This window comes from Varanus komodoensis, unplaced genomic scaffold (genome assembly GCF_004798865.1).
Source record: "Varanus komodoensis strain SLA01 unplaced genomic scaffold, ASM479886v1 scaffold42, whole genome shotgun sequence".
NCBI lineage: Eukaryota > Metazoa > Chordata > Lepidosauria > Squamata > Varanidae > Varanus > Varanus komodoensis.
The window spans coordinates 8,065,721-8,089,521 of record NW_025335972.1 but is presented as its reverse complement, the minus strand read 5'-3'; the positions used below and the strand labels follow the sequence as shown (position 1 = coordinate 8,089,521).

The following is a 23,801-nucleotide window of genomic DNA, read 5'->3' as shown; positions in this document are numbered from 1 at the left end:
TTGAAGCACTGATCACTGATCTATCTGATCCCAGTGTAGTAAATCCAGCTGAAATTGTTATTATTTATTAAAGTTATATACTACACCCAAAAGTCCCACATGCGGCTCCCTGGGCAGTATAAACAGGAGAGCTTCTTGCTGCTTCTGGCTTGAATGCACAGTAAATTTCACCCCCACTCTGGAAAAAAAGACTAGGCTCCTTGCTGCATCTTGTTTTATTGCACTTCATGGTTATTGCATTTCTTGGACATAATCCTGTGTCAAGCACGCATGTCTTTTGATGCCATGTTTCCAACAGCAGTCATGCACTTCATGTCTCACCTTTTGGCAATATAAATCTTGCAATTCTGTACTGTATTTCAAACTTTCTCATTACTGTATATTTGTTATGGTTTTTTGTGATCTTTGATGTTACTGTGATCCTTGTAATTGTTTTGACTGCTTCACTCCCATGTCTCTCTCTCCCTCTCCCTTGTGAGACACAATATGCATGCAAATTAGGCCAATTACTGTAATAGCCCTACAATGGCCCCCGAGTGAGTGAGGAAGCTAGAAATTATTCTTAGTGAGGAAGGCATGCTGAATCCAGAAGCTAGGCCTCTTGTGTCAAATGGTCAACCAACAGAATAACCATAAGTACGTGTGACCTGAGTTATTGCTATATTCAGCTTATCGCAGTGGTCTGGAACTGAACCCACAATATCTCCAAGGTATGCCTGTACAGGAGATCCGAGGGTAAAGGGATCAACTTTTTTTTTTTTTTTGGCTCTTGCCTCTTGGCCGAGCAGCAGAGTGGCAGAGGCAGGGAGAGAGTGCTGAGGGTGGTCAAGGGAACAGGAGCAGCAGAGAGGAAGGGGCGGGGCCACCGGCCCGAGAGGCTTTTAAGGTGTCATCCCTTGCCTGTGTCCCTTAGCTGCTGCCTGGGGTCTCCCCCCGCTTTTTTTAATTTAAATTTTTATTTTGCCCTTGTGTGTGTGTGTGTGTGGGGGGGTTCTGTCTGGGAGAACTGGGCAAGTGAGGAGTAGTGCAGGACAGACAAGGCGGGGACCAAGGCAGGGTCTCTGAGGGGTTCCCAATGGCAGGCCAGGAGATGGCCTTGGCGGGAGTCACGGGTGTTGCTGTCTGCTGGGACAGCTGTGACATGTTCGCCCTTCTCCTCCAGGAGAGGCAGGGATACACTTGCCCTCGGAGCAAGCTGCTGACCCTCCTAGAGGAGGAGGTGAGGTGCCTGAGGGCCGAGAGAGCTCTCCAGGCCCCCCGGGAGCAGGCCCCCTCCAACAGAGGGTTGAGGGAGGGGCCACGGGAGGAACAGCCGGGGAGACATGGAGGCCTGTCACCCACAGGAGGCAGCGGCCAGCATGGCCGCCTCCTCCTCCTGGCACTGATCTGGAGCTGGGAAACAGCTTCTCTCCGCTTGGGGAGGCTGGGGCTGATGAGGTCTTGGGCGAGACTGAGGGCGAGACTGAGGGAACTGGGTCTCTTCAGCCTGGAGAAGAGGAGACTCAGAGGGAATCTGTTGGTGACATGCAGGTATGTGAGGGGGTGTCACACGGAGGTGAGTAGAGACCTGATTTCCCCTGCAGAGGAAGGAAGGACATGCTCCAACAGAGCAAAGCTCAGGGAACCAAGGTTCAGTTTGGATGCCAGGAAGTACTTCCTGACAGTTAGGAGCCCGAGGGTATGGAATGGGCTTCCACAGGAGGTGGTTAAGGTCCCTGTCGGTGAGGGTGTTCAAGGATAGGCTAGACATGCACGTAGTGGGCATGTCGTGAGTGGAGCCAGCTGGAGCCGGGGGGTCAGACTAGATGGCCTGGGAGACCCCTCTGTTTCTATGTTTCTAGCTTTACAAGGACAAAACTTGAAAGGATGTCTGCTTCTTATCTGAAACAGGCCAAGACAAAAGGCAACAAGGTGAATGTGGGAGTGAAATATGCTGAGAAGCATCAGCGCAAATTCCTGCCAGAAAAGCTGAAAGAAGGCCGGAACATCATTGGTTTGCAGGTATGTGGTTTCAGAATTCCATCCTAAACTATTTCAACTGGGAATTCTCCCTAATTTCCATCATTAAAATCATTCCATGTGACCACAAAAGATGTCAGAAGCATCCAGAATGCCTTGTACTATTGGAGGAGGAGGAGGCTGAATCCCAGTTCTAGAGGTCTTGAATGACCATTTGGAGGTGGTTGTGCAGTCACACCAACCCTGGTTGTAACCACAAGCAAACAGAAGTAGCAGGTCAGCAGATCCAACCTGAGCATTTCAGAGGAAGAAGGCTTTAGGCATTATGTTGCCACCAAAAGGCACTGCATGACAGTGCACCCAAAGAAACATATTAGGAATAGTGCATTAAAAATGAAATTATTCATAGCATAAAACTGTAAGAATGTCTGTCTTGATGTTATGCAACATAGCATTCATTTGTTTCTCTTAATGGCTGTTCCCAAAGTATATCATCTATAACCCCCCACTTTTTTTTTTTTTTTTTTTTTTGCAGTTTCCACTTTTAGCCACAAATGTGACTTAGGAAAAAGGTGTGTGGGGGGGGTCCTCAAGCAAAAAGTCATGAAGAAAGGAATGACTTCTGTCATTTAGCTCATTTTATTGAACTGGATCCCTACTCCCCATTATTACATTAACCTGCATTTTACCCTTTTGCAAGGAGTCCAGGACAACTCACATGGCCTTCCACCTTTTCCTTTCATTCTCACAACCACTTTGCAAGCCAAATTGAAGCCACCAAGTGAGCTTCATGGCTAATCAAGGACTAGAAGCTGGATCTCACACTCCATTACATCACTCTCTCACATGTGCACTCCTCACCATATATATAGACAAGTGACACTGGTCTACAAGGAGAAAGCCTCGGAAATGAAAGTAGCTAAATTTTACTAGAATTGGGTCACTAATAAAGGAAAATTAAGTCCTGATTATTAATTGGCTCCAATTTCCAAGATACAGCTTCAGGTCAAAATTGCATCAAAATAATTCTAAATTACGAGGATGTGCAATTATGCTCTATAACTTTTCTGCAAAATGTGATATAGCAATGAGAATAGTGCCACACCAATCATTATAAATTTATCTTTTTATTGATACTAATAACATAACTTTCCATTCATTTATTGGTTTTTCATGTAACATTTTCATGCTTTTAGCATGAAAAACTGACAAGCTCTAACATCAGATTAAACGATAGTAGGATTCTGGTGGATCTGAAATTGGCAAGTCCTCACCATGGGATACAAAACGCATGGAATGTTTTGGATATTCCATGGTCCATTTCTTTCTTGAGATCCCTTTTGCAACTGGGGAAACCATGCAAAAATAGCAGTTGCTACTATGATTGGTGGGTTCCCTCCACACCACTGGGACTGCCAAAGGCATGGACTTTTTCTTCTTAACCAATGACACAGATAAGTTGCACATGTAATGCAATAATAATGAGGGGCCCAACTCTTGTCCTGATCCCCTATTTTGCATCCAAAATATAGGTGGTATGCTTTTTTTTACCACTGCCATCATACCGCATTTTTGAGATGCAAATGTAACCTCGCCACAAATGTAGCAGAAATTCGGACAGTATGTATGTCCGATGTATTTTATGATTGATGTTTTTAGTAGTAGTTTAAAAATCCTAATAAAAATCTTTAAAAATATGTAGCAGAAGTTATCTGCATTGTTTACACAGTTTCGAGGCATCTTGCCTTCTGAGGCAAAACATCACATAACTGTTCCTTGGAAATGTTAGGCAATGATACTCTCACAAGCCAGCCGATGTAACTGTATGATGTGTAGATCTGACCAAGACAAATGTACCTTGCAATAAAAGAATAAATTACAGTTAGGTAATAATCTTTAGCCTCAACATGAAGATAAATTTATACACTTCTATGTGGTACCATTTTCATGGTTCTACCATACTTTGTTGAGAAGTTACAAGGCATCATGATCATCAGACACCTCCCTCCCTTGTAGGCAAATATACTCGCCTGTGAAATATCTTGAAAACTTTAGCCAACCAGCACCTTTATCACCTGTTTTCTAATTCATCTAATCAAAATATGTAAGAATTAGCACATTTTATCTCAGAGGTCAATAATTTCCCCAAATTTGTAGACCAGTGTGACAGGCACATTCACAGTCCTCAATTTCAGACCAAGACATGTTTTGCTGTGCTACGTATTTACTGTATTTTGTTGTGTTACAAATCTCCAGAAACCTTCTTGTGTTGCAGGTCTTCAGAAATCACATAATGCAGGTACTCGAATGGAGTTCACTTGTGTGCAATTCCAGTGCCAAATAATTTCAGATTAAATACACGTTTCTAGAGGACCAGAGTTTGTTGGCGAGCATAGCTAAACAAACAGCAACATTAAGACCAAGGATTAATCAATGCAGCTCTTAGGTAAAGCTGTGCAGAAGCAGCAATCAGGATTAGGTTATTTTAAAAAAAATAGCCTGAAATATGAACATTCCTTGGAACACCATTAAATCCATTATTGCAAAGTGGAAAGGATATGGATCAACCGAAACTCAGCCACTGCAGCAAAACTCACTGACAGGGTAAGGAAGGCATTAGCTTGAGTAGCAACAAAGGAAGCCAGTGGTAACTCCAAAGAAGCTGCAACAGAGAAACTGTCCATGGGACAATTATTACCTGGCAACTCCACAAAATTGGGCTTTATGGATGAACGGCAAGAAGAAAGTCATTGCTGAAAGAAACCCTTTATCAAAACCTGTTTGAAGTTGTAAAAAAGGCATGTGGGTGACAAACGTGGGAAAAGTTCTCTCACCTGATGAGATTACATTTTTTGGCATTGCTGCAAACCTCCATGTATGGCATAAAGCCAACTGTGCTCACTGCCCTGAGAACACCAGCTTACTATAAAGCATGGTAGTGGCAGCATCCTGCTGTCTGAATCCTTTTTCTCAGGGTAGAAGGCAAGGTAGATGGTACATTATAAGGCAATTCTAGAGGACCACCTGTTTCAGTCTGAAAGGGGCTGGAGACTGGGGTAGGCCTTCTACTTTACAGCAGGACAGTGACCCTAAATGCACAACCAAACTAACACTGGTGTGGTTTAGAAAAAAAACTTGACTATCTTAACATGGCCCAGTCAAAGCCCAGACCTCAATGTGGTTGAAGATCTGTGGCAGGACTTGCAAGTTGCTGTTCACCAACAGTCTCCATCTAACCTGACAGAGCTATAGCAGTTTTACCAGTAAGAACAGGCAGATACTGCCCAGTTCAGATGTGCAGAGCTGGTGGAGACTTACCCAAGGTGACTTGCAGCTATCTAATTGCTGCCAAAGGGCTTCGATCAAGTGCTGACTTGGGGGCAGGGGGGCAGAGTTCTCATGCAACCAACAAATGTCAGTATGTTTGTTTCTTTTTATGCTACAATAGAAATATTTTGTACCTTCACAAGCATTACCACTTAATGTACACAAGTTATTCAACAATGCTGTTTAAATCCATTTCAGTTCCAGGTTGTAACACAACAAAATGTGGAAAAGTCAAAGGTTGCTGGTGGGGAATACTTCTACAAAGTGCTGTACATTCACTCCCATGCTATTCCCTCTCATAAAAGATTCATACAACAGGTAGCTTGGTACCTTCTGAGGGATTTGCACCACCTAGAGATCTAATCTAATTTAATCTCAGCCAGGATATTCCACAACCTAATTTCCAGCAATGTGGTAAGTGGGAACAAATTAAAGGAACCCCTAGCTGGCAGGTCTTCCAGAAGCACCACATACATAGCAAAGATGTGCAGTGGAAATACACATGCAATGTAGAGTATAGAATTTTCTGTTCAATAGGATAATTTGGGGCTTTATGTTAGTGGGTAGCTGGGCAGATACCTATTCTCCAAAAGGAAACCTGGCAATGACGGATTGACCAATCTAACTATGTCATTCTTAGATGGGAACCAATAAGTTCGCCAGCCAACAGGGTATGACAGCATATGGCACACGTCGACACCTCTATGATCCCAAATTGGGCACAGATCAACCTCTAGATCAAGCCACAATCAGTCTACAGATGGGAACCAACAAGGGGGCTAGCCAGGTAAGAAACGGGAATGCAAAAGGTGTGTGTGGAGATTAGGAAAGGAAACAGAGTTAATCAAAGTACGATCACATGAAGTCCAAGAAAAGCAGTTTCTTAATTAAAAATCAGATGAAATCAAGCATAGCAATGGTATTTCTGGAGGAAGCAGTTGCCCAGATGTTACATGGGTACCTATTTATATCATACTGTACAGCATGAACCAGGCCCCTCTGCAGATTTCAGGCACACTGTTTTAGATAACTACAAATTAAGCATTTTTGTACAGTTCATGTTTAGGCAACATACAAAAAATAGTATTCCACTAGAGATAAAGCCCCTGCTGCAGTTTTATACATAATCATTTAACCCAGAATGAAAAGCAAAACATATCAGTCTCAAACTGAGACTAAAGCAAGTTCAGGCCAGGCAGGGGCCAATATCTCAAGATAAGATTGCCAGTAAACACGTCCTGGCTTGTTCTTCCCTCCTAAGTGTAGTTCCAAAAGCCAGTATGTCTAATCTCAAAGTGTTCAGCAAATAATTCTAGCTCCCTAAAGATCAGGGTAAACATAGGAGAGAGATCTGAGGTATGAGATTTACTAGAATTGAAGCACCTCAACCTTAGAAAGATACTTAAAACACGCAAGCCAGAATTTCCCTTCCCTTCACCTATTAGCAATCCTAAGCAGTAGTGAGCATGTCACGAGAAGTCTGTATGCCTGAAGAAGGTAACCTGGCACTCTGCAGATGTTTGACGCTAGAACTCCCAGACATCTTGACCACTGGCTATGCTGGCTGGGTCATATGGAAGTTGACGTAAAAAAATCTGGAGGGCACTGGATTGTATACCCCACTGCTTATTTTCCATTCTTCTCCTTAAGACATATTGCAAAGCTTTTTATGTTCTTTAACTGTTTTCTATTTATTTGCTCTTATCTTCCCACCCCTACCTACATCCATCCTCAGGCAGGTATGACGGCTCCTGGAACCAAGAGGCAGATCTTTGAGCCCGCCCTGGGCATGGAGCACTGTGACACTCTGAACATCTCCCTGCAGATGGGCAGCAATAAAGGAGCATCACAGCAGGGCATGACTGTGTATGGGCTGCCCCGGCAGGTCTATGACTCCAAGTATTGCCTTACACCCAACTATCCCATTATTGGAGATGATGAAGACAATTACAACCACAGCCATCATAACTTCTACAACTCAGAATAAACAGCAGGAATCATGGGACAGACATTAAACAGAGACACGGGCACTGCAAAGGCACTTCCAAAAAAGATCCACCATCAAGCAGTTATTTTATCTTGGGAATAAGAAGATCCCCAAAACTGCTAACCAGCTCGCTAGAGACTCCTTAAAGCCATGCCAAACCAATTCTCCCCTCCAGCATCCATCACTGAGCCTCAAGAGCTTCACTTTACCTTTCACGCTTTTATTTAACTTATCAAATACTGCCACTGCTTTTAAGCATGCACTACTGTGGCTCAAATCCCTCAGCACAGAATGTCATAGAAAATGACCCAATAGAGTGAGAGAACTAGAAAAAAGGGAATGAGTACTCTTGATATCTCTTCCTTGCTCCAGAATAATTACCAAGCCTCCTCCACGGCCATCACATCTCTGTGGCTTGTGCCAGGCACTGCTGCTGTTTTAGGTCTAAGCAGACGCACACAATGGATGTACAGCTTTTCTATGTGATCCTACTGACTCCTATGTTCCCGTTTTGCACATTCATTAACAGAAGTTGCTCTAGTACAAGCCACATTATCCAGCCTACTCTTGTCTTTAACCAGCCTCATGGTGAAAGGACAAGCATTCCAGCTACCTACTTTGCCATAGGTTCCAGTCACTTTTGTATTCTAAATGCAAACAGTTTGCCCAAGAGCACTGGCAAAGTGAATCTGCTATTGGCTTCTTGAAAATGAAAGATGTTTAGGTAGAATGCATGTACTGTGGACAGAGACTATGGAAAGGAGGTTGGACACTTAAAGAGATAGTGTATGCTCACAGAGCATATCTGAAAGTATGGAGGTTTCCCAAGATTGATGTGATAGATCATTTGGATGGGACAAGAGACAGGAAGATAGACATGTAAACCAAGGCTGTTCATCTTCTAAATTTTCACACATTATCTGCATACCTGGAAAGTAAATTACCAGACTCTTAAGAATCTAGTCTTCACTAAAAAGAAAAAGTGTCTAGCCCTTTTTCTCTTCAGTCTAGCTGTACAGCATGCAGGCAGCTTCTACAATTGATTCAGTTGCTTGGGGATGGGAATTTCTTAGCAATTTATGGCTACCTGTCCCTTCCTACTTTTGACTGCTTCTCCTGCCTTTTATTTATCAATAGTTCTGTCAGAATGGCTCTTCCTTGCCATAAACCTCATTCATCCCAATGCACACAAACTTCATAATAGAAATGAATAAATGTCATGCAAAGTAACCATGTTTGCATACAATCTGCAGTAGTATTTAAAGTTCTTGAGGAAAAGAGCATGGACAGCTTTGGAAAAGACTAACAGATACGCCAGTTGCCATGGAACTAATTCATGTTTAAAACCAAGCTGCTTCTTTTGCTATCCAGATTCATGTGCCTTAAATCCACTTTGCAGTTCAAGGTTAGAATCACAAGTCAAAATATGCATACATACAAATGCACACACCAAATTAAGTTCCACTGAAGTAATTGGTACTTAGCCCCATATCTAAGTTAGATTTAGGACAGGGTTCTCATTTGAAGAAATGTTCATTGTGTGAGTTTTAATCAGTTAACCTGTATAAATTGTAACCACCACCACCATCATTCTGAAGATAAAAGTTCCACTCAGTTTTTTGATGAGGCCTGCATTTGTCACAATTGGTACCATGTAAAAGGAGGCATTTTCTCTCTTATGGAGATGGAAAATAAATGTCTCTTACAAGGTACCTGTAATTACTCACACTGAAAATAGGTTTTTTTAAAAAATCTTTTAACTGATGAAAGTATTTGTTTGGTTAATTAACAGTGCAACCCCACTTTAAGATTGGTGTGCTTGCCTACATCGTTTGTGTATGAATGAAGAACAGGAACAGCTGATTTCACTAACTTTTTGTACTGACATGTTGTCTGGCAGGAAATTTAGAGTTAAGAGTGGGCAATTTGGCCATTTATTCTCAACTATGATGTGTCAGACATTGTTAGAAACCAACATTTCAGACAATGCCAGAACTTAAGACTAGTGAGAAGTCTGCTGTACTGCCGCGAATGAAATCCCAGTGAATCCCCTTTTCCCAGAGTTAGAGACATCCTGCATGCTGAACAGCTTATACTTTGCTCCTCAAAACAAATCAACCCATTTATTCTAAAAATGTTTGTAATGTTCTGCTAATGAACAGTTTTAAAATTCACTATGGCACAATAAAGAGAAAAAAGTTTATTTAACATGATTGAAGATCTCTGACAAACCTATTTAAAGCAAAATATATAAGCTTTATACCAAGCAGGCCCATCGAATCCTACAGTAACCAGCTGTGACTCTCCAAGATCCCCAGACAAAGGCCTTTCTGAGCAAAGTCCTATGCATGTGAAATCTAGGAAGTTTTTATGAGCTAAAATGTTTGGAATTTGGAATGTCTGCTTGCTCTTCCAATTCGCCGTTGAACCTTTGTGTCTGTAAATGGAAAACAGTCAACTATGCAGAATTCATTTTCAGATGTCAGCATGAGAATATGCACGTGTGGTCATAAGTGAGCTACCAATCAGAGCACACAAAACATAGAAAAACTTTTGGCAAATGAGCAAATCTGTAGCCCCTGTAGTTATGGATAAAACTAAAATATAATGGGCAATTTGTGCTCAGTTTAAAAAATCATACTTCTACAAAAAGGGATATACTATGCTATGTATACAGATTTGGCATAGTCTAAAATGGGGGCGGGCAACTTGTAGCCCTGCAGATGTTTCAGCCAACAATTCTCAGCTCTAGCCAGCAGGGATGATGAGGTTGTTGCCAGAACCTCTGTGAGGAACCCACAATGCCAATGACTGGTTTAGAATTTTCTAATGGAAAATAACTCAAAACAGTTTCTTCCAGAGCAAGCCTCAGAAATAAGTACAAAGTCAAGTCACATTTAATTTGATAGCCATCTGTTCAGGTAAAACTGCTGTGAGAGTTTAAAAGCAATGCATTGTGGGCCAGTTCTGCCCATCAAAAAGCAGCTTCTTTGTACAACCCAGAACCCATGCACAAATCACACAGAAAAACTTATATTGTGCACCATGACACTGTGCATTTTATGGCCATAGCAATTACGCCAAAGAACTGTTACCAGCAGGTGTTGTGCCCATATGCACATATACATAGGCTGGGCTCATGTGGAACAAGAGTAATTTGGTCTGGCAGTGTTAAATTCAGCCCTGAATTCTGCTAAACGTCTACAGCAGCCTTCCCCAACCTGGCGCCCTGTTGGTATTCTGCATTACAAATCAAATTGGCTATGTTGGCTGAGGCTGGTGGAAGTTGAAGCTGAAATCATATGGAGGATATCAGACTAGAGAAGGATAGCTTTCAGAAATGCTCATGGCCACTCATTACATGCAAGGAGCGTAAGAGTAAATACTCGGCAAGTTAGGAGAACATTAGCAGCTGTGTTTGCATGAAGACACAGTACCAGAGACTTCACCATGGAGAAAGTACCTCATCTACATTGTCCACTTACTACAGGAAAGCACTTATAAGCCACCAGCAGAGGTCGTACCTCCCCTTGCTGTATGAAAAGAACAAAGCTTTGGTCTCCAGCCTTCAGGATACATGATTATGCTTCCAGCAACCCTAGATGCTGGAGCAATATATTACCCACAAAACAACAGCTAGCCATTGGATCCCAAATGGCTTCAGTTGCCTAACAAGACCTCTATCAAGGCTAATGCTCTCACAGGATGGCTTCTAATTAAAATATATATTTTAATGCTTGTTACAGTAACATAAGGTGCCCAACACTTGTGGCCACACCACTCCATGCTATGCATCCTGCAGCTATTTAAGGAGCAGGACGGCCTTTGAAAGATGAGCTACCAAGAGAACAGAACGATCTGCAAAGGGCCCCCCTGACTGACTTTGCCCACAGTTCAGATTAGACTTCCCCCAGGTTTCATTTACTTAGCCTAAGCTCTCAGAACCAACAAGCCCAGTCAGCTGATGCCACAAATGCTTCAATCTGCCCTCCCAGGTTCTTATCCCACTCTGCTTTTGCTGAGGTCAACAGCAAATAGGATAGTTTACCTCAAGAAACCACTTTAGCTTTATAAAAAAGAAAAGGAAAATAGCAGCAGCAACAAACATAAGCAGATACAATTCAGTAGCTGGGTGGGAGCTCAATTGTCAAAAACTTCATAGTCAACCTGCCATTCGCACTTGTAGGAGGCATTTGAGCCCTGAGCAACAGCAAAAAAAAAAAAAAAAAAAAGAGAGAGAGAGACAGGTTCACTTTAAGGCATGGGTCCTCAAACTACAGCCCTGGGGCTGGATCTGGCCCACCATGCCCATTTATCCAGCCCACCTCAGAGGTTTTAGATGCGCTGCGCCCGCCGCCCCCTTGCTGTGCACCCCCTACCCCCACCCACCCCTGCCTCACCACACCCGTGCACTCGCCCCCTTGCCAGCACCACATTGCCGGCCCTCTCTCATCACGTCACCTTTCAACTGGCCCCCTGTTGAAAAAGTCTGAGGACCCCTGCTTTAAGACAAGGTTAAGCTGCATGTGGAGAAAAAAAAGGCTCTTTTCTCAGGTAGATCTCTAGATGCAGAAATGCAGTCTTTGGCCATTTGACAAAATCTGGACAAATGATCCTCTCCTCTGGAGGAAAAATCAGCAAGGTTTTGAGGGCTCACTGAGCTACAGTTATCTCATTGCCTTAGCAAGCTCCTCTCCAGATGTGAGCTAAAATAATAGAAACGCTAGCTGTGCCTCCTCTTGGCAAGCTCCTGTAAACCATAGCTTATGCACTGACTCCCATGGCCCTTGTCCAACAAAAGGCATGAGGCAGAGCTGTTTTATGGAGTTCTTGAGAAGTTTCTCAAAGCACAACTCTGCCTCCTAAGACAGGCATACAAGCGGGCTCCAGCTAGCCAAACATTTACTTAGCCCTGTCTTCTAGCAGCCTTCCCAAAAGTGGAGTGACACCCTTATGCAAAAGAGAGGTTTTACAGGATAGCACTTAGGTCACGTTGCACCATATGGTTGCAAGGCAGTCAGCTCCTTTCAAGTTCCCATGCAGTTGATACTTATTTTATTCCTCAAGCAACCAGGAGAAAGAGGAGGAAGCCAAGTGCCTCATCACTGTCTTGCATTAAAGCATGCCCAGTGTGAATTTGCACCAGCAGACTACTTCTGGAATTATAATCCCAGCAGAAATTGTAAACTTCCCTTGGGAAAAGTTCAGCTGTTACTGTTCTCTGCCCTTCCAAGCAGCTCAGAGCAGATTTAATCCGCACAACACCCCTGTAAGAGCAGATCAGGACAAATGAGAGAACAATTTACTCAAGGCCACCTGGAAGCTTCTGGGGATTTGAAGGTGGGATGGTCAAGAACACAAGCCATACTAATTTTCCTATTCCAGCTGCTACTGGATCAAGCAGCACTCATTTCAATTTGCAAGCTGAAGGGTTAACAGACACTTTTTGGTCTCCAAAAGGGAAATTGGCCATTGTTCTTGGAAATTTTCAGCCTTCCCCAGCAGAGTGTTCATTTACATTAAGGTATTAGGAGCCATTTAATCCTGTAAATACTACCTGATCATCAGACAAGCTGTTTTTTCCTTCTGGTATGCTTCAGTTTGAATTGGTTTCACCAGTTAAGTGGGAGTGGGGAAGCAGGCAAAGGAAGAGATGCTAGTCATCTAGCTCTCTTCACAGAATTCAATTACACAGTCTTTTAAACACAGGGTGAACAGCAATTATGTACCAAAAACATGCACACACAAGTAAGGTTGTCACAAAGGAATTAGTTAAGAAACACAAAGCAATTGAGAAAGAGCAGCTTGGGACCCAACACCCAACACTAAAAAGTTGCTTCTCCAATATGGGAATCACTGCAAACCACTGGCTGAACCTCTTCAAATACATTAAAGACCAGAGGTGGATTTTTGCTTCTTCAGAAATAGTTTACATATAAGGATATGGGTATTATTTGCTCAGTAGAACATGGAATTAATTTTCACTTACATCTTAAATAGAACTTGATAGGGCAGCAACTGCAATCTGGGAATATATATCAGGATGCTAAGCAAGAGTCTCCTAAATCAATACCATGTAACTCTGAGGAAGGAAAGATGAGGAAGAATATTTTCACCTGTTCTCAACTGACAGATTCAGAATCAAACCCCAGCCTCTAAGCAAAGAGACATGCAATGTATTAGTCACTCTAAAGACACTGGCAATAATCCTTTTTTCCATAGGCACTAGGAAGAAACTAAGGAAAGCCAAACTGGCAATTGAATAAACTGCTCCTGGGAATCAGAGTGCACATAGATCTCACATCTGGAAATAGACTGAAGCAAGCAAAAAAAAAAAAAAAAAAAAAAAACACAGAAAGAATGGATATTTTACAATATACCATTCAATACCACCTTTACATTATACCAGTGCCTATTTATCAATAATGGCACAATTTCTCACCAATGAAGGAAGTCTGCTTCTCTGAACATTTAGTACATCATAATAGAATCCTTGAATTCTCGTGCCCCATGTCATACAAAAAGCTTAGCCTCTAACAGTTAACATCATTAGCAACAAAACTGACTGTAAAATAAAGAATTTAAAAGAAAGCAAAACTTACCTCATAGGATAGAGACTCCATTTAAAACAATAAAACCATTTTTTCCATCATGTTAAGGCTGAAAAATGTCACATTTCCTCATACTGAACTACAGGGCAGGAATTATACTTGCCTATTTCTAACCTTGCCTAGGAAGATTAGATGTTAGAAAAGTCCTGTGTACAAATGGACACAAACAACAATGGCTGGCAGAGAAAAGACTGTAAGAAATTCTGGCAGGAATACAGACATGTTGCCCCCCAACCTAATTGCGGATAGTCTACTGAAAAGAAAATAACTTGAATGCTCAAGTCAAATACTTCAGCAAATAATGAACAAAACCATAACGTATGGGACCAAGAGAGAATTATTTGTTACATTCTGTGTATTCCCAAGCACTGCAGTTTAACCATGGCAACAAGGAGCACAACACTTCAAGGCCTACCACTGAGCACCCAGTGGCAAAACAATTTGCGTGGACACCTCTTCCACAGAAGTTCAACTGAAATGATCAGTTGAGGAGCAGCACTGGATGAGCCATGTTGCCAAGCAGCCTTCTAGAGGAAATCATCCAAAGGCCTGGTTGTTCTCAAAAACTGATGGCCTCTCCCAACCTACCAGCTCCTGCTGATAGTTTAGTCCTCCAAATGCAGGGGAACAATTCCACAATATTCATGTAAAGGGACAGGATTACTGGATAGACAAAACAGCACAAGAACCTCCATTTCCTGGGCACTCCCCTTGCATCTTCAATGTATTATGTAACAGAACCCCACCCCCTCAACCCAACGCAGTCATATTTTATCCTCAGCAAGTTCTTCTTCAGTTGCTGTTATTGATTGGCTGCCTCACATGCATCTATCCAATCACTGTAAACATCAACCGGTTCTGAAAGATCTTTAGGGTCAAAGGTCAAGGAAGAGAGCCTCCTACATAAAATGATCTTATATGAATGTGCAATGCCCACATTCTTTCCCCTTTTTATCTCCCTATAGCCTTTCATACCTGTTCTCCTTTTTCCACCATACAGCACTTTTATAGTCATGCCACACAATGCATTTTATAGAGTCAAGACTATTACTTTAGCCCAAATGTTTTGAGGTAAAAGCAGCAGAGAATACGAAGAACCAGTTGCTATAACCTGGTTCACAACTGATTTTGCCTTATCATGGCTAAACATTCTAGCACCCCACTATTTCACTGTTATCGTTTCAATTTTTTAAAGAAGTCTCCCTTCTGTAAGGAGAATTTTAGCAACTGGGAGTGATAAGTCTTCTTCCTCTGTGAAGTTGCTACAGCCCTGATTACATAGGATAGGCTGGATACAAAAATAGAGAACAGCACAGAATACCTTCTAATGCATCCAGCAGCACACTTCCAGAAAACCTGCCTTTTCTGCTAGCTTGGAAGTGGTCAGAAACCCTTTTCCAAAATACTAATTCTTTCAGAAGTATTACAAACCCTTACTAGTGACCGTTTTTATAAATCATGGTTAAACTGGTGCAAAAATAGGACTTAAGCTTATTTAAATTGTACAGTGAGGAGAGAGAACAAGCTTCAACTGATTAGCACTATGGAATGAGCATCTGTGGTTATGCTCTATAGGACAGATTAATCAGTTTTGATGTATTTCCAGACTCTTATCACAGGACAGGCAGGACACAAAAGCAACCAAAAAAAGTATCTTACCCTTCTGTAACTCATTTTACAAGATACTGTCATGAAAACAAGACCCAACTTTCCAGACTAAAGGAGGATCCACTAGTAAAACAAAATACAAGTACTTTTTCTCCTTTCCTTCCCCACACTGCAAACATACGTTTCCTTTTTACCCAGTAGGACAGGAGAAGCATTTATTGTGGATCCTTTTTGCTGAGTAATAGACCAAAGGATACATGTTATAGGGGTTTGAAATTCTTCCAGGCACACAGTACAAGATATCACACCAGTATTCCGAGCCCTGTCCCTGGAACACAGAAACAAGATTACAGTGGCAAGTATTTCCAGTTCCACAAAATAATTGCAGCTAAAAACCTGGAGGCCAGAAGAATAAACATCAGCAGGGGCTTGTTCAAACATATTAATTTTGGCACTGAGCATCCCTCAACATGCAATGAATAGTGGATGCAAATATCTGTAAATTCATGTCAGCCAGAGACATAAGGGAAGTGCCAGCCACAAAGCTTTCTCTGGCACATAGCCAGCACCTGACCAGTTCTTGGGAATGAGAAGATGGGAGGTTGATACATAATGAAGCAGAAAGGATTTCCCATTTCTGATCCACTTTATTAGTAGCAGAAGAGGCTAGAGGCCATCCAGTGAAACACAATCAAAAGCTTTCTTAGGATTTCTTGGAGAAATGGTGGCTTTTTAGCTTTAAAACTGTCATGCTAAATTCTTGTTCTAGTTTCTATTATTTTTCAATATTTTTACTTACTATTAAGTGCACTCAAGAAATCACTGACTCTGAAGTATTTTTCACTTTTTCTTCTGCCTCAGTCTTTTTATCTCACTGTTCTTTGGTTTCTTCTAAAATTCACTCTAGCTTTGGTGCCATATTATTTTCAAAATCTTTGAATGTCTGTACAACTACTTTCTTTATACCATCTTAGAATGCAAAGGCGGGGTAGAGAAAAGGGTTGAGCTTTCTCACTGTTTTGTCTCAGGAGGGACTTGCTTTGCAACTACACTGCAGTAGCACATATCATTACTGTTTCAAACATTCTGTACAATGTAAAACATAAGCTGGATCAGTGAGAAGGAAGATGACCAAATCAATCTTCTGCAAAAGCGTTCCACCACCATTTCCCCCCATTCCTTTCACAATCCAATACTGTACCAAATAGAATCCTCCTGTACTCTTGTTTTCTGAACCTTCACTTTGAAGGGCCTGGAACCCAAATGGCTGCACTCTATGTAAATACAGTTTGTCATCCATCAATTTGTCCAATTTTTCTCTCATACAACCTACATTTTAACATCACATGACTTTTCATGGTTACAAAAGGGACAAGTAAACTGGGTCTCAAGTGTCCCAGTCATCTTCTTCTTTGGTGGAGGCTTTCGCTTTGATTTCCTTCGGCCCATTCTTGCCTGTAACATAGAAAAGGGAAACAAATGTTAAGGACAAGAAATGTATTTATTTTTGAGGAGCTTTATCATTAGTACCTTTTCCATTCCCAATAGCTGTGAAATATTAAGACTAGATGCAAATTTTTGCAAAAATCTACATCTCTGCAATCATCACTTGGTACCACAGTTACCAGGTCTAAGTGAACTCAGATTCTGTAATTATGAGGGTTCTTCAAAAAGTTACCACACTTTTAAAAACTCTATTTGTTAAGAATTTCAAAAACAATTACATCACTTTTCTACAGTCACTTTCCTTTGTGATGAATTTTCCCAGCGTCGTGCCAACTTTAATACCATCAGATGTGGAAACTTTGTGAAGACCCCTTGTAGATACAGATTTAAAACCTAACAGCCCCTGCAACCCCAAGCAGGAAATCATTTTTTTTTTACACAAAAATAAAAATGGTGTTTTTAAAAGCTGGAGCTCCTGCCTTTGTTGTTGCCTTTTCTGAATGCCAAGGGATGGGAAGGAGATGCTGCGACTGCTTTTTATGCACTCCTAAGGTGACCCTTCAAATGTGCTCCCTGATTTCTGTGGTCAACATTCTGAATTCCGCTGGAAATAGAAGATATAAAAAGTTCAATGCAAATTTGCATCATGTAGGCCTCCAACCAATTTGATCTCCATGGTTCTCCCCACAGTGATTTAGTGTACAACATCGAGTTTGATGAAGACTTCTGGAGAATTCAAAATCTCAAATGTTGGCTGAAACTAAAAAAGAAGTTTGGCAGGTTTTTGTTTTCTTTTCTTAGACCAACATGGCTAACTTTGCTTTTAATGCCCCATCTATACCACCTATATGCCTCTCCCTCAAAGAGCTCTCATTACATAGGCAATGAAAGAGAACAAAACCAACAACACTCCTGATTACAGAAAGATGTGCAACAAATGATACAGTTGGACTTACCTCTACTACCTAATGAATTATGTAGAAACTAACACTTTCCTTACCACTGGAAAGGAAGTAGCTCCTGCCAGGTGGGCTGGGCAAGCAAGGAAAAAAACAGGGAGGCTGCTAACTTTGTCAACCACTTCTGAAAAGGCCCATTGTAAGCTGCTCAGAGAGCCCACGTGCGGGCTAATGTAGCAGCATATAAACTGGATTAATGTAATTGCCCTTTTAAAAGCAGTTTGATTTAGAGAAACTACGAGATTTTACAAATGCAAGGAAAATTTGTACGAGCACAACAAACAAGCGGTAGTACGACAGGCAACACTTTTTCCTAGTCGACTCTAGATAAAACAACATCCAACAAGAACTGATACGGAAGAGGGTAAAGAAGCGAGAAGCAGCTATCGGAATAGCAGCATTACCAGCGAACCCTCCTACAGCCTCTGCCTGGTTCTGCATGACTTGGAAACGGGGCTGTGGCGGGGGAAGGGGGTGCAGCGGCTGCCTTCGGTTTTCTTTGCCATCCCATTTTTTTCTTTCGAATAATTAAAAACAGCTTACAATTTCTTCAGGAAAAGTCTGCAAACCACATGAATTGCTCCTTGACATATCTGGCGTTCCCCCTCAATAACTTTCAGGCTGGGTACGGGCCTGTTCGAGGAGAGCACGCGAGGCAGCAGGCAGCCGACCCTTTCGGCGCTCTCCCGAAAGCCCAGCCACGGGTCCAGCCCTGCTCGGTGCCGAAATACCCGCCCACTCGGGCGCGAGGGGGCACCGCCCCTCCAGAGGACCGGCGGAAACCCTTCTGCGACCCCCACCCCCTTCCCTACCTGGGATCCAGAACCTCCCCAGGCCTCGTTTCCAACTGAGACCGGCACTTCCGGCGTTTGACCCGGAAGGAAAAGGTGGTCGCTCCGCCCTTTTTATTTCAAGCGCTATCCGGACCTTCCGGGTTCTTGCAGCCAAGGTCCCCCCCCCCCACCACCCTCCGGCGGAAGTCGGAGCTGCCCGCAAAAATCAATACTCTGGTCTGGTTAGTGAGTAATAAAACATTATTGCTTTTTCTGACACCGGGCTTATATCGGGTGCAAACATAATCGTCTCAAGAGTTTTAAAACAATTGCAATATTACTGTCTTCCTATACGGCGGCAACGTGTTGCTTTGGCTAGGACAGGCATCATTAGAACAGTCTTACAATGCCGTCCATTTTTGATACTGCAAATCAGCGGTGAAGATGGCGCTGATTTGGGTTTGCAGTAAAAAATCTGAAACTGCAGCAAAGGTCAGCCTCAGTTTGATTTGCATCCCCTTAACCAATGCTTCGTTGCGCTCAGAAGCTTTCTCTGATTTGCATTCAGATTTAAAACCTAACCTGCCCCCGCAGCAAATCGCTTTTTTACACAAATTTATTGTTAGTTAACTGACATATGCTTAAGTATGGAATACAATCTGATGCATGTTTATTCAGAAGTAAGCCCCATTGCGAGCATTGGTGCTTTCTTCCTAGTGTGGTCCCATTCTTGCAGGACTGGGACTCAGGAGAGCTGCATTCCATTCCCCACTCAGCCATGCGGTCAACTGGATGACTTTGGGCCAGTACCAGACAATCAGCCCAGCTTACCTCACAGGGTTGTTGTTGTGAGGGTAAGATTGAATGGAGAAAGAGAATTATGTAAGCCACCCTGAGTTCCGTGAAAGTAAAGAAAGGTGGATAAAAATACATACAAATGGCAACTTTTGTTTCAGTAAGGGATGACAATGAGTAGCACAGCAATTCTAAACTGGATGGTGGCAGAACAACAAAGTGCCAACCAGCATGGTAAGAGTGACTCCACCACTCACACGTAATACCTTGTTTCTGTCCTGGATCGAGGACTTTAAATTTTACCAGCTTTTCCTTACAACAGGAGAAAATTATCCTGCAGTAACTCTAGGCCAGTGATGGCAAACCTTTCAGAGACGGAGTGCCCACATTGCAACCCAGAACCCACTTATTTATTGCCAAGTGCCAACACTGCAATAAAACCTGAATACAGTAAAACTGTGGATTGTGAGTAACTTGGTCTGCGAGTGTTTTGCAAGATGAGCAAAAAAGTTTTTCTAAATTTTAACTTGATAAACAAGCAACGTCTTGCAGCACGAGTATTACGCGCACTTTGCCTGCCGAGCGTCATGTCACAACTGAGCACTGGTTCTTCTCTCTCTTACTGCGGGTGTGAGTACAGCATCGTCTCCCCCCCGAGCACACCTGCAATCGTGCCTGCCTCCCCCCCAGAGCTCCCGCAATTGCATGTGCCTCCTCCCCACCCCGGCCCGCCCGTTTCAAATTTTTGTGATTAAAAAAAAAAAAAGTTACAGAACGGATTAACCTTATTTACATTGAACCTTATGGGGAAATTCGCGTTGATATACAAGTGCTTTGGATTACAAGCATGTTTCGCAATCCAAGGTTTTACTGTGCTGAGGTTTTAGTTTAGCAAAAAACAACTCACAGCCAGTCCAAGAAAATATATACATATTCTTGGCAGCACACTGACCAGCCATGCAAAAGCTCGAACAAGTCGCGGCTCATGAGTTGCGGCTCATGATGTCATTGCCTGCCGCCACTACTTTCCGAGCATGCGCATGACCCCTGTGTGCGCTATTATCCAATGCTCGGCTGCTGGGGCGACTCAGCTTACGCGCCGACAGAGAGGGTTCTGCGTGCCCGCTATGGCACCTGTGCCATAGATTTGCCACCACTGCTCTAGGCTGACATAGGTGAGTGGCCCTCTTGTGGAAACTGAGCCATTGGTTCCTGCAGAATGGCCCCAGAATTCACCTTATACTGAGTGTGTTCCTTAACTAGGCTAAGAGCTACTCCCTTTTATCAATTAGTTTATTATTTTACCATGTGAGCCTTGCAAAATTCAAGCGATAAGGAGATAAAGTATCTGTATTTATTCTGTTATGATGTCCTTGGTTTTGTAAGAGTGGCACAACAGCAACAAACAAAACAGGACCTGCCCTTAGCTGATATTGACAGAGATCCAGCCTGACCTTTTGCTTTGGTTAGGTTTTTGTTCTGAAGCCAACTGCCAGAAAAGCAAGGAGAACATCTGGAGTCTTCTGCTTTGGCCTCCAATCCACAAGGCAAGCACACTTGTTTTCTCTCTTTGTTTATTCTATACATACTAGACAGTCAATTAAACAGATACAAGACACTCCTGGTTACCACTGTTACCTTTGCTTTCACAGACAATGCCAACTCCAGGCTGACTCCCCATCCCTGCAACTAGAACCTGGACTTTCAGAGGAAGTCCCATTAAGAAATGGTTGAGTATCTCTGTCTGGAGGAACTAGCTTCCTGACCCACAGTACAACTTTCTTACCTAGTTTATGGTTTAGCTTACTTATTTTCATTCATCGCAGAACTACTTCCAGGCATCTGTTCAAGAATTCCACAGTATCTTTGGGATTAATGGGTGGAAATGAAAGGTGTCTACTATGATCTACTGTGTAACTCACAGATGTCCTCCTGCAATGACTTCATTTAGAGAGCCTGGAAAACAGGACAGAGCCTTGAGACACCCTATAGGCCTAAGCTCTAAACTGCAGCAGAAATTCTTTTGTACCATCAGTTAAGCATGTCCTACCAGAAAAGGAGCCATCATAAAACTGCACCTCCTCCGACCCTGCCCCCCCACACACTTCAGCAAGACAAGCAAGATATAATGATCAATGCCATGCAAAGTGATTGAGAAGTCCAGGTTGCATCCTACTAGGTTGCCAGTTCATTCCTTGATGTCACTCATCCATCAGACTTACCAACATCCATGCTGGAAAAGAGATTGTAACAGATGGATGCAAATTTCATGCAAGACTGCCTTGGAATGAAGTACAAGCACCCTCTTCCTCACTTCGTACAAAATCTGGACATGTTAATCTAGTGATAGTGATCCAGGACTATAAGGCACCATCACCTTTTTTAATGCAGTAGAAATTTCCTCAAAAGAAGCATCTGAATCTTGTGTTAGAAGCCTAGACTTACCCAAGATGAACATGAGTCCAGAAACATGTGGGCCCAACTCCTCCGAGCAAGTTGTTTCCATATCCAGTCTGCACAAAGTAAAAACCACCTCAGAACGTGACCAGATAATATCCTAACTGTAAAACCATCTCTGTCAGAACTGTAGTAGCCTTTTGGTCACTGTGAGGGGCTTTATGGGAAGAGAAGTCCAGTAAAGCCCTGGTTGGCAAACTGGATTTCAGGCTCATAGTTTACATGTTTTGAGAGGAAGGTTTTATGGGCAAATTATTTATTCATTTATTTAAATTATTCATTTCATAGGTACTTGTGCACCAAAAAATAATTGTCTTTTAAGTAACTGATGATCCATTACTAATGCTTTTGGTTAAAAATGCAAATAAAAAGCATAAAACATAAGGAAATAACAAGCATATTAAGAATGACCCTAATATTCCTACTGCACAAATTTTGAAGAACAGGACCCTTCACAGTCACAGATGAGGACACAGCAAAGTGTTTCCTGTACGTGACATATTGTGCAACTTTTCTCATGCACACTGGCCACCTCTGGTCAGCTGCTGCTGACATTGGGAAGTGTTGTCCAGAGAGGCTGACAGGATAATCTTGTTTTCCATCCCTAGTCATATGGCTTTGGGCTGGAGAACTGCTGGTGTGGCAATTCCTCCTTTTTCTGGATTGTAAAGCAGCTCTTTTTCACAGCTGAAACACCACATCTGATGTTGGAAGGATATTTTCCATAGTGTTTCTTCTGTGTAAATAGGTTCCCAGTTACATACTGCACAGAGGATTGAGAGATCTCTTGGTGTCTTTGTCTTGTTCTAAAAATAGTCACATTGAAAGCTTGGATTGGAGCAAGAAGAGAGGGTAAACTAGCTCACCCTGCATAATTTCCTTAATGCAAACCTCTTGCATGCAACAGCTATAAACTACAGTGGGGAACACATTCAGGTGTAATCAGAGTGCCTACTAAGAGCAGCTGCAGATGCACAATGTATATTCAGAGACTGGTGTGCAGGGAAAGAACTAGCTCCTCCTGTGGGACTGATCCAGGTCAGGCATTTCCTCCATGGCTACTTTTGGGGATAAACAAGGAAAAGGCATTAGGGAATTCAGTCATGAGGCAGTTGCAGGCTGTGCATTGACACTTTCAAGTGATTTGTAAACTTTTACATGTCTACATCTTCCACCTGCAATTCAATTTTGGCTCACCTGGCACCAAGTTCTGGTTTATATCCCATATGTTTTCTCTTTGTGTGTATATCCCTAACTTTTTCCAATTTGGAGTGGGCTCCCACTCCAAATCTGTGACTCTGCTTGCTAGATAGGAAGATGACTTCTTTATTACTAACTGGGTTTCCACAATGCAGCAACCCATCTCAGTAACTTAGACAGGATGGCTTATTATGCTGTCCAAACCTAGACTGTTTCCTGTTGGGTGTTTGTCTGTAAACCAACAACACTTAGCTCGCCCAAGGAGTTGTTTGATCCCTGATATGCTGTCGTGTCATCTGAACCCAGCAGAACATTTTTAGTGAGTTGTAGGGACTGGGCTAGTGAGCTACTTAGGAAGACCAGTCAAAACCCTGCCATTCCTCATCATCTTGCCCAAGCCATCACCAGTGCTAGTCCCTCCACCGATGCCCATGTGGCACTGAGAACAACCATCACTGGTTTGTTACCCTTTTTTCAGCACCAGAAAATTAAGAAAGAACGTTTGTAATTTTAAAAATTATTCTTATTTCTGGCAGTGTTTCACAAATGAGCAAGTATACCCTCATGGCTGTCCAGAATGTGCAGTCTCGACTGGTCAATTTCCTTTTATGCTTCCTTGTATGTCAAAGGGAGCAATGAGATGGATCAGGTTACACAGGACAAAGTGAAACTGCATATA

At 42.5% G+C, this 23,801-nt stretch overlaps 2 protein-coding genes across 4 annotated transcripts in view; one reads left to right on the top strand and one right to left on the bottom strand.

The window, feature by feature from the left end:
- The window catches only part of CNN1 (calponin 1), a 45,330-nt gene extending 35,844 nt beyond the window's left edge, over nt 1-9,486 (top strand). Inside the window, exons 5-7 of the mRNA XM_044443594.1 lie at nt 1,891-2,001; nt 5,927-6,073; nt 7,022-9,486. Of these exons, the coding sequence (XP_044299529.1) occupies nt 1,891-2,001; nt 5,927-6,073; nt 7,022-7,273 (510 nt within the window). The 3' untranslated portion in view covers nt 7,274-9,486. The remainder of the gene's footprint in view (nt 1-1,890; nt 2,002-5,926; nt 6,074-7,021) is intronic.
- A 4,150-nt stretch (nt 9,487-13,636) lies between these two features.
- On the bottom strand, nt 13,637-18,772 carry ELOF1 (elongation factor 1). 3 transcript variants are annotated; one of them, XM_044443599.1, is made up of 4 exons: nt 18,710-18,772; nt 16,826-16,947; nt 15,750-15,820; nt 13,637-14,751 (listed from the first exon to the last, which is right to left on the bottom strand). In XM_044443599.1, the coding sequence occupies exons 2-4, from the start codon at nt 16,939-16,941 to the stop codon at nt 14,687-14,689; spliced, it is 252 nt and encodes an 83-aa protein (XP_044299534.1). In that variant the 5' UTR covers nt 16,942-16,947; nt 18,710-18,772; the 3' UTR covers nt 13,637-14,686. The 3 variants fall into 3 exon arrangements, with proteins under 3 accessions (XP_044299534.1, XP_044299535.1, XP_044299532.1); XM_044443600.1 differs by lacking the exon at nt 18,710-18,772 and adding an exon at nt 18,302-18,422; XM_044443597.1 differs by lacking the exon at nt 18,710-18,772 and adding an exon at nt 18,441-18,663 and having other exon boundaries at nt 14,204-14,751.
- Nucleotides 18,773-23,801: the final 5,029 nt, after the last annotated feature.

Excerpts from the sequence above, each read along its gene's own strand:
- ELOF1 (XM_044443597.1), bottom strand. The coding sequence starts at position 18,488 with ATGTCAAGGAGCAATTCATGTGGTTTGCAGACTTTTCCTGAAGAAATT. Across the intron at positions 16,948-18,440 it reads AGACTTTTCCTGAAGAAATT|GCAAGAATGGGCCGAAGGAA; the intron begins GTAAGCTGTTTT and ends TCTATGTTACAG. Across the intron at positions 14,752-15,749 it reads ATTTCAAACCCCTATAACAT|ATCTTTCAGAACCGGTTGAT; the intron begins GTATCCTTTGGT and ends TTGACCCTAAAG.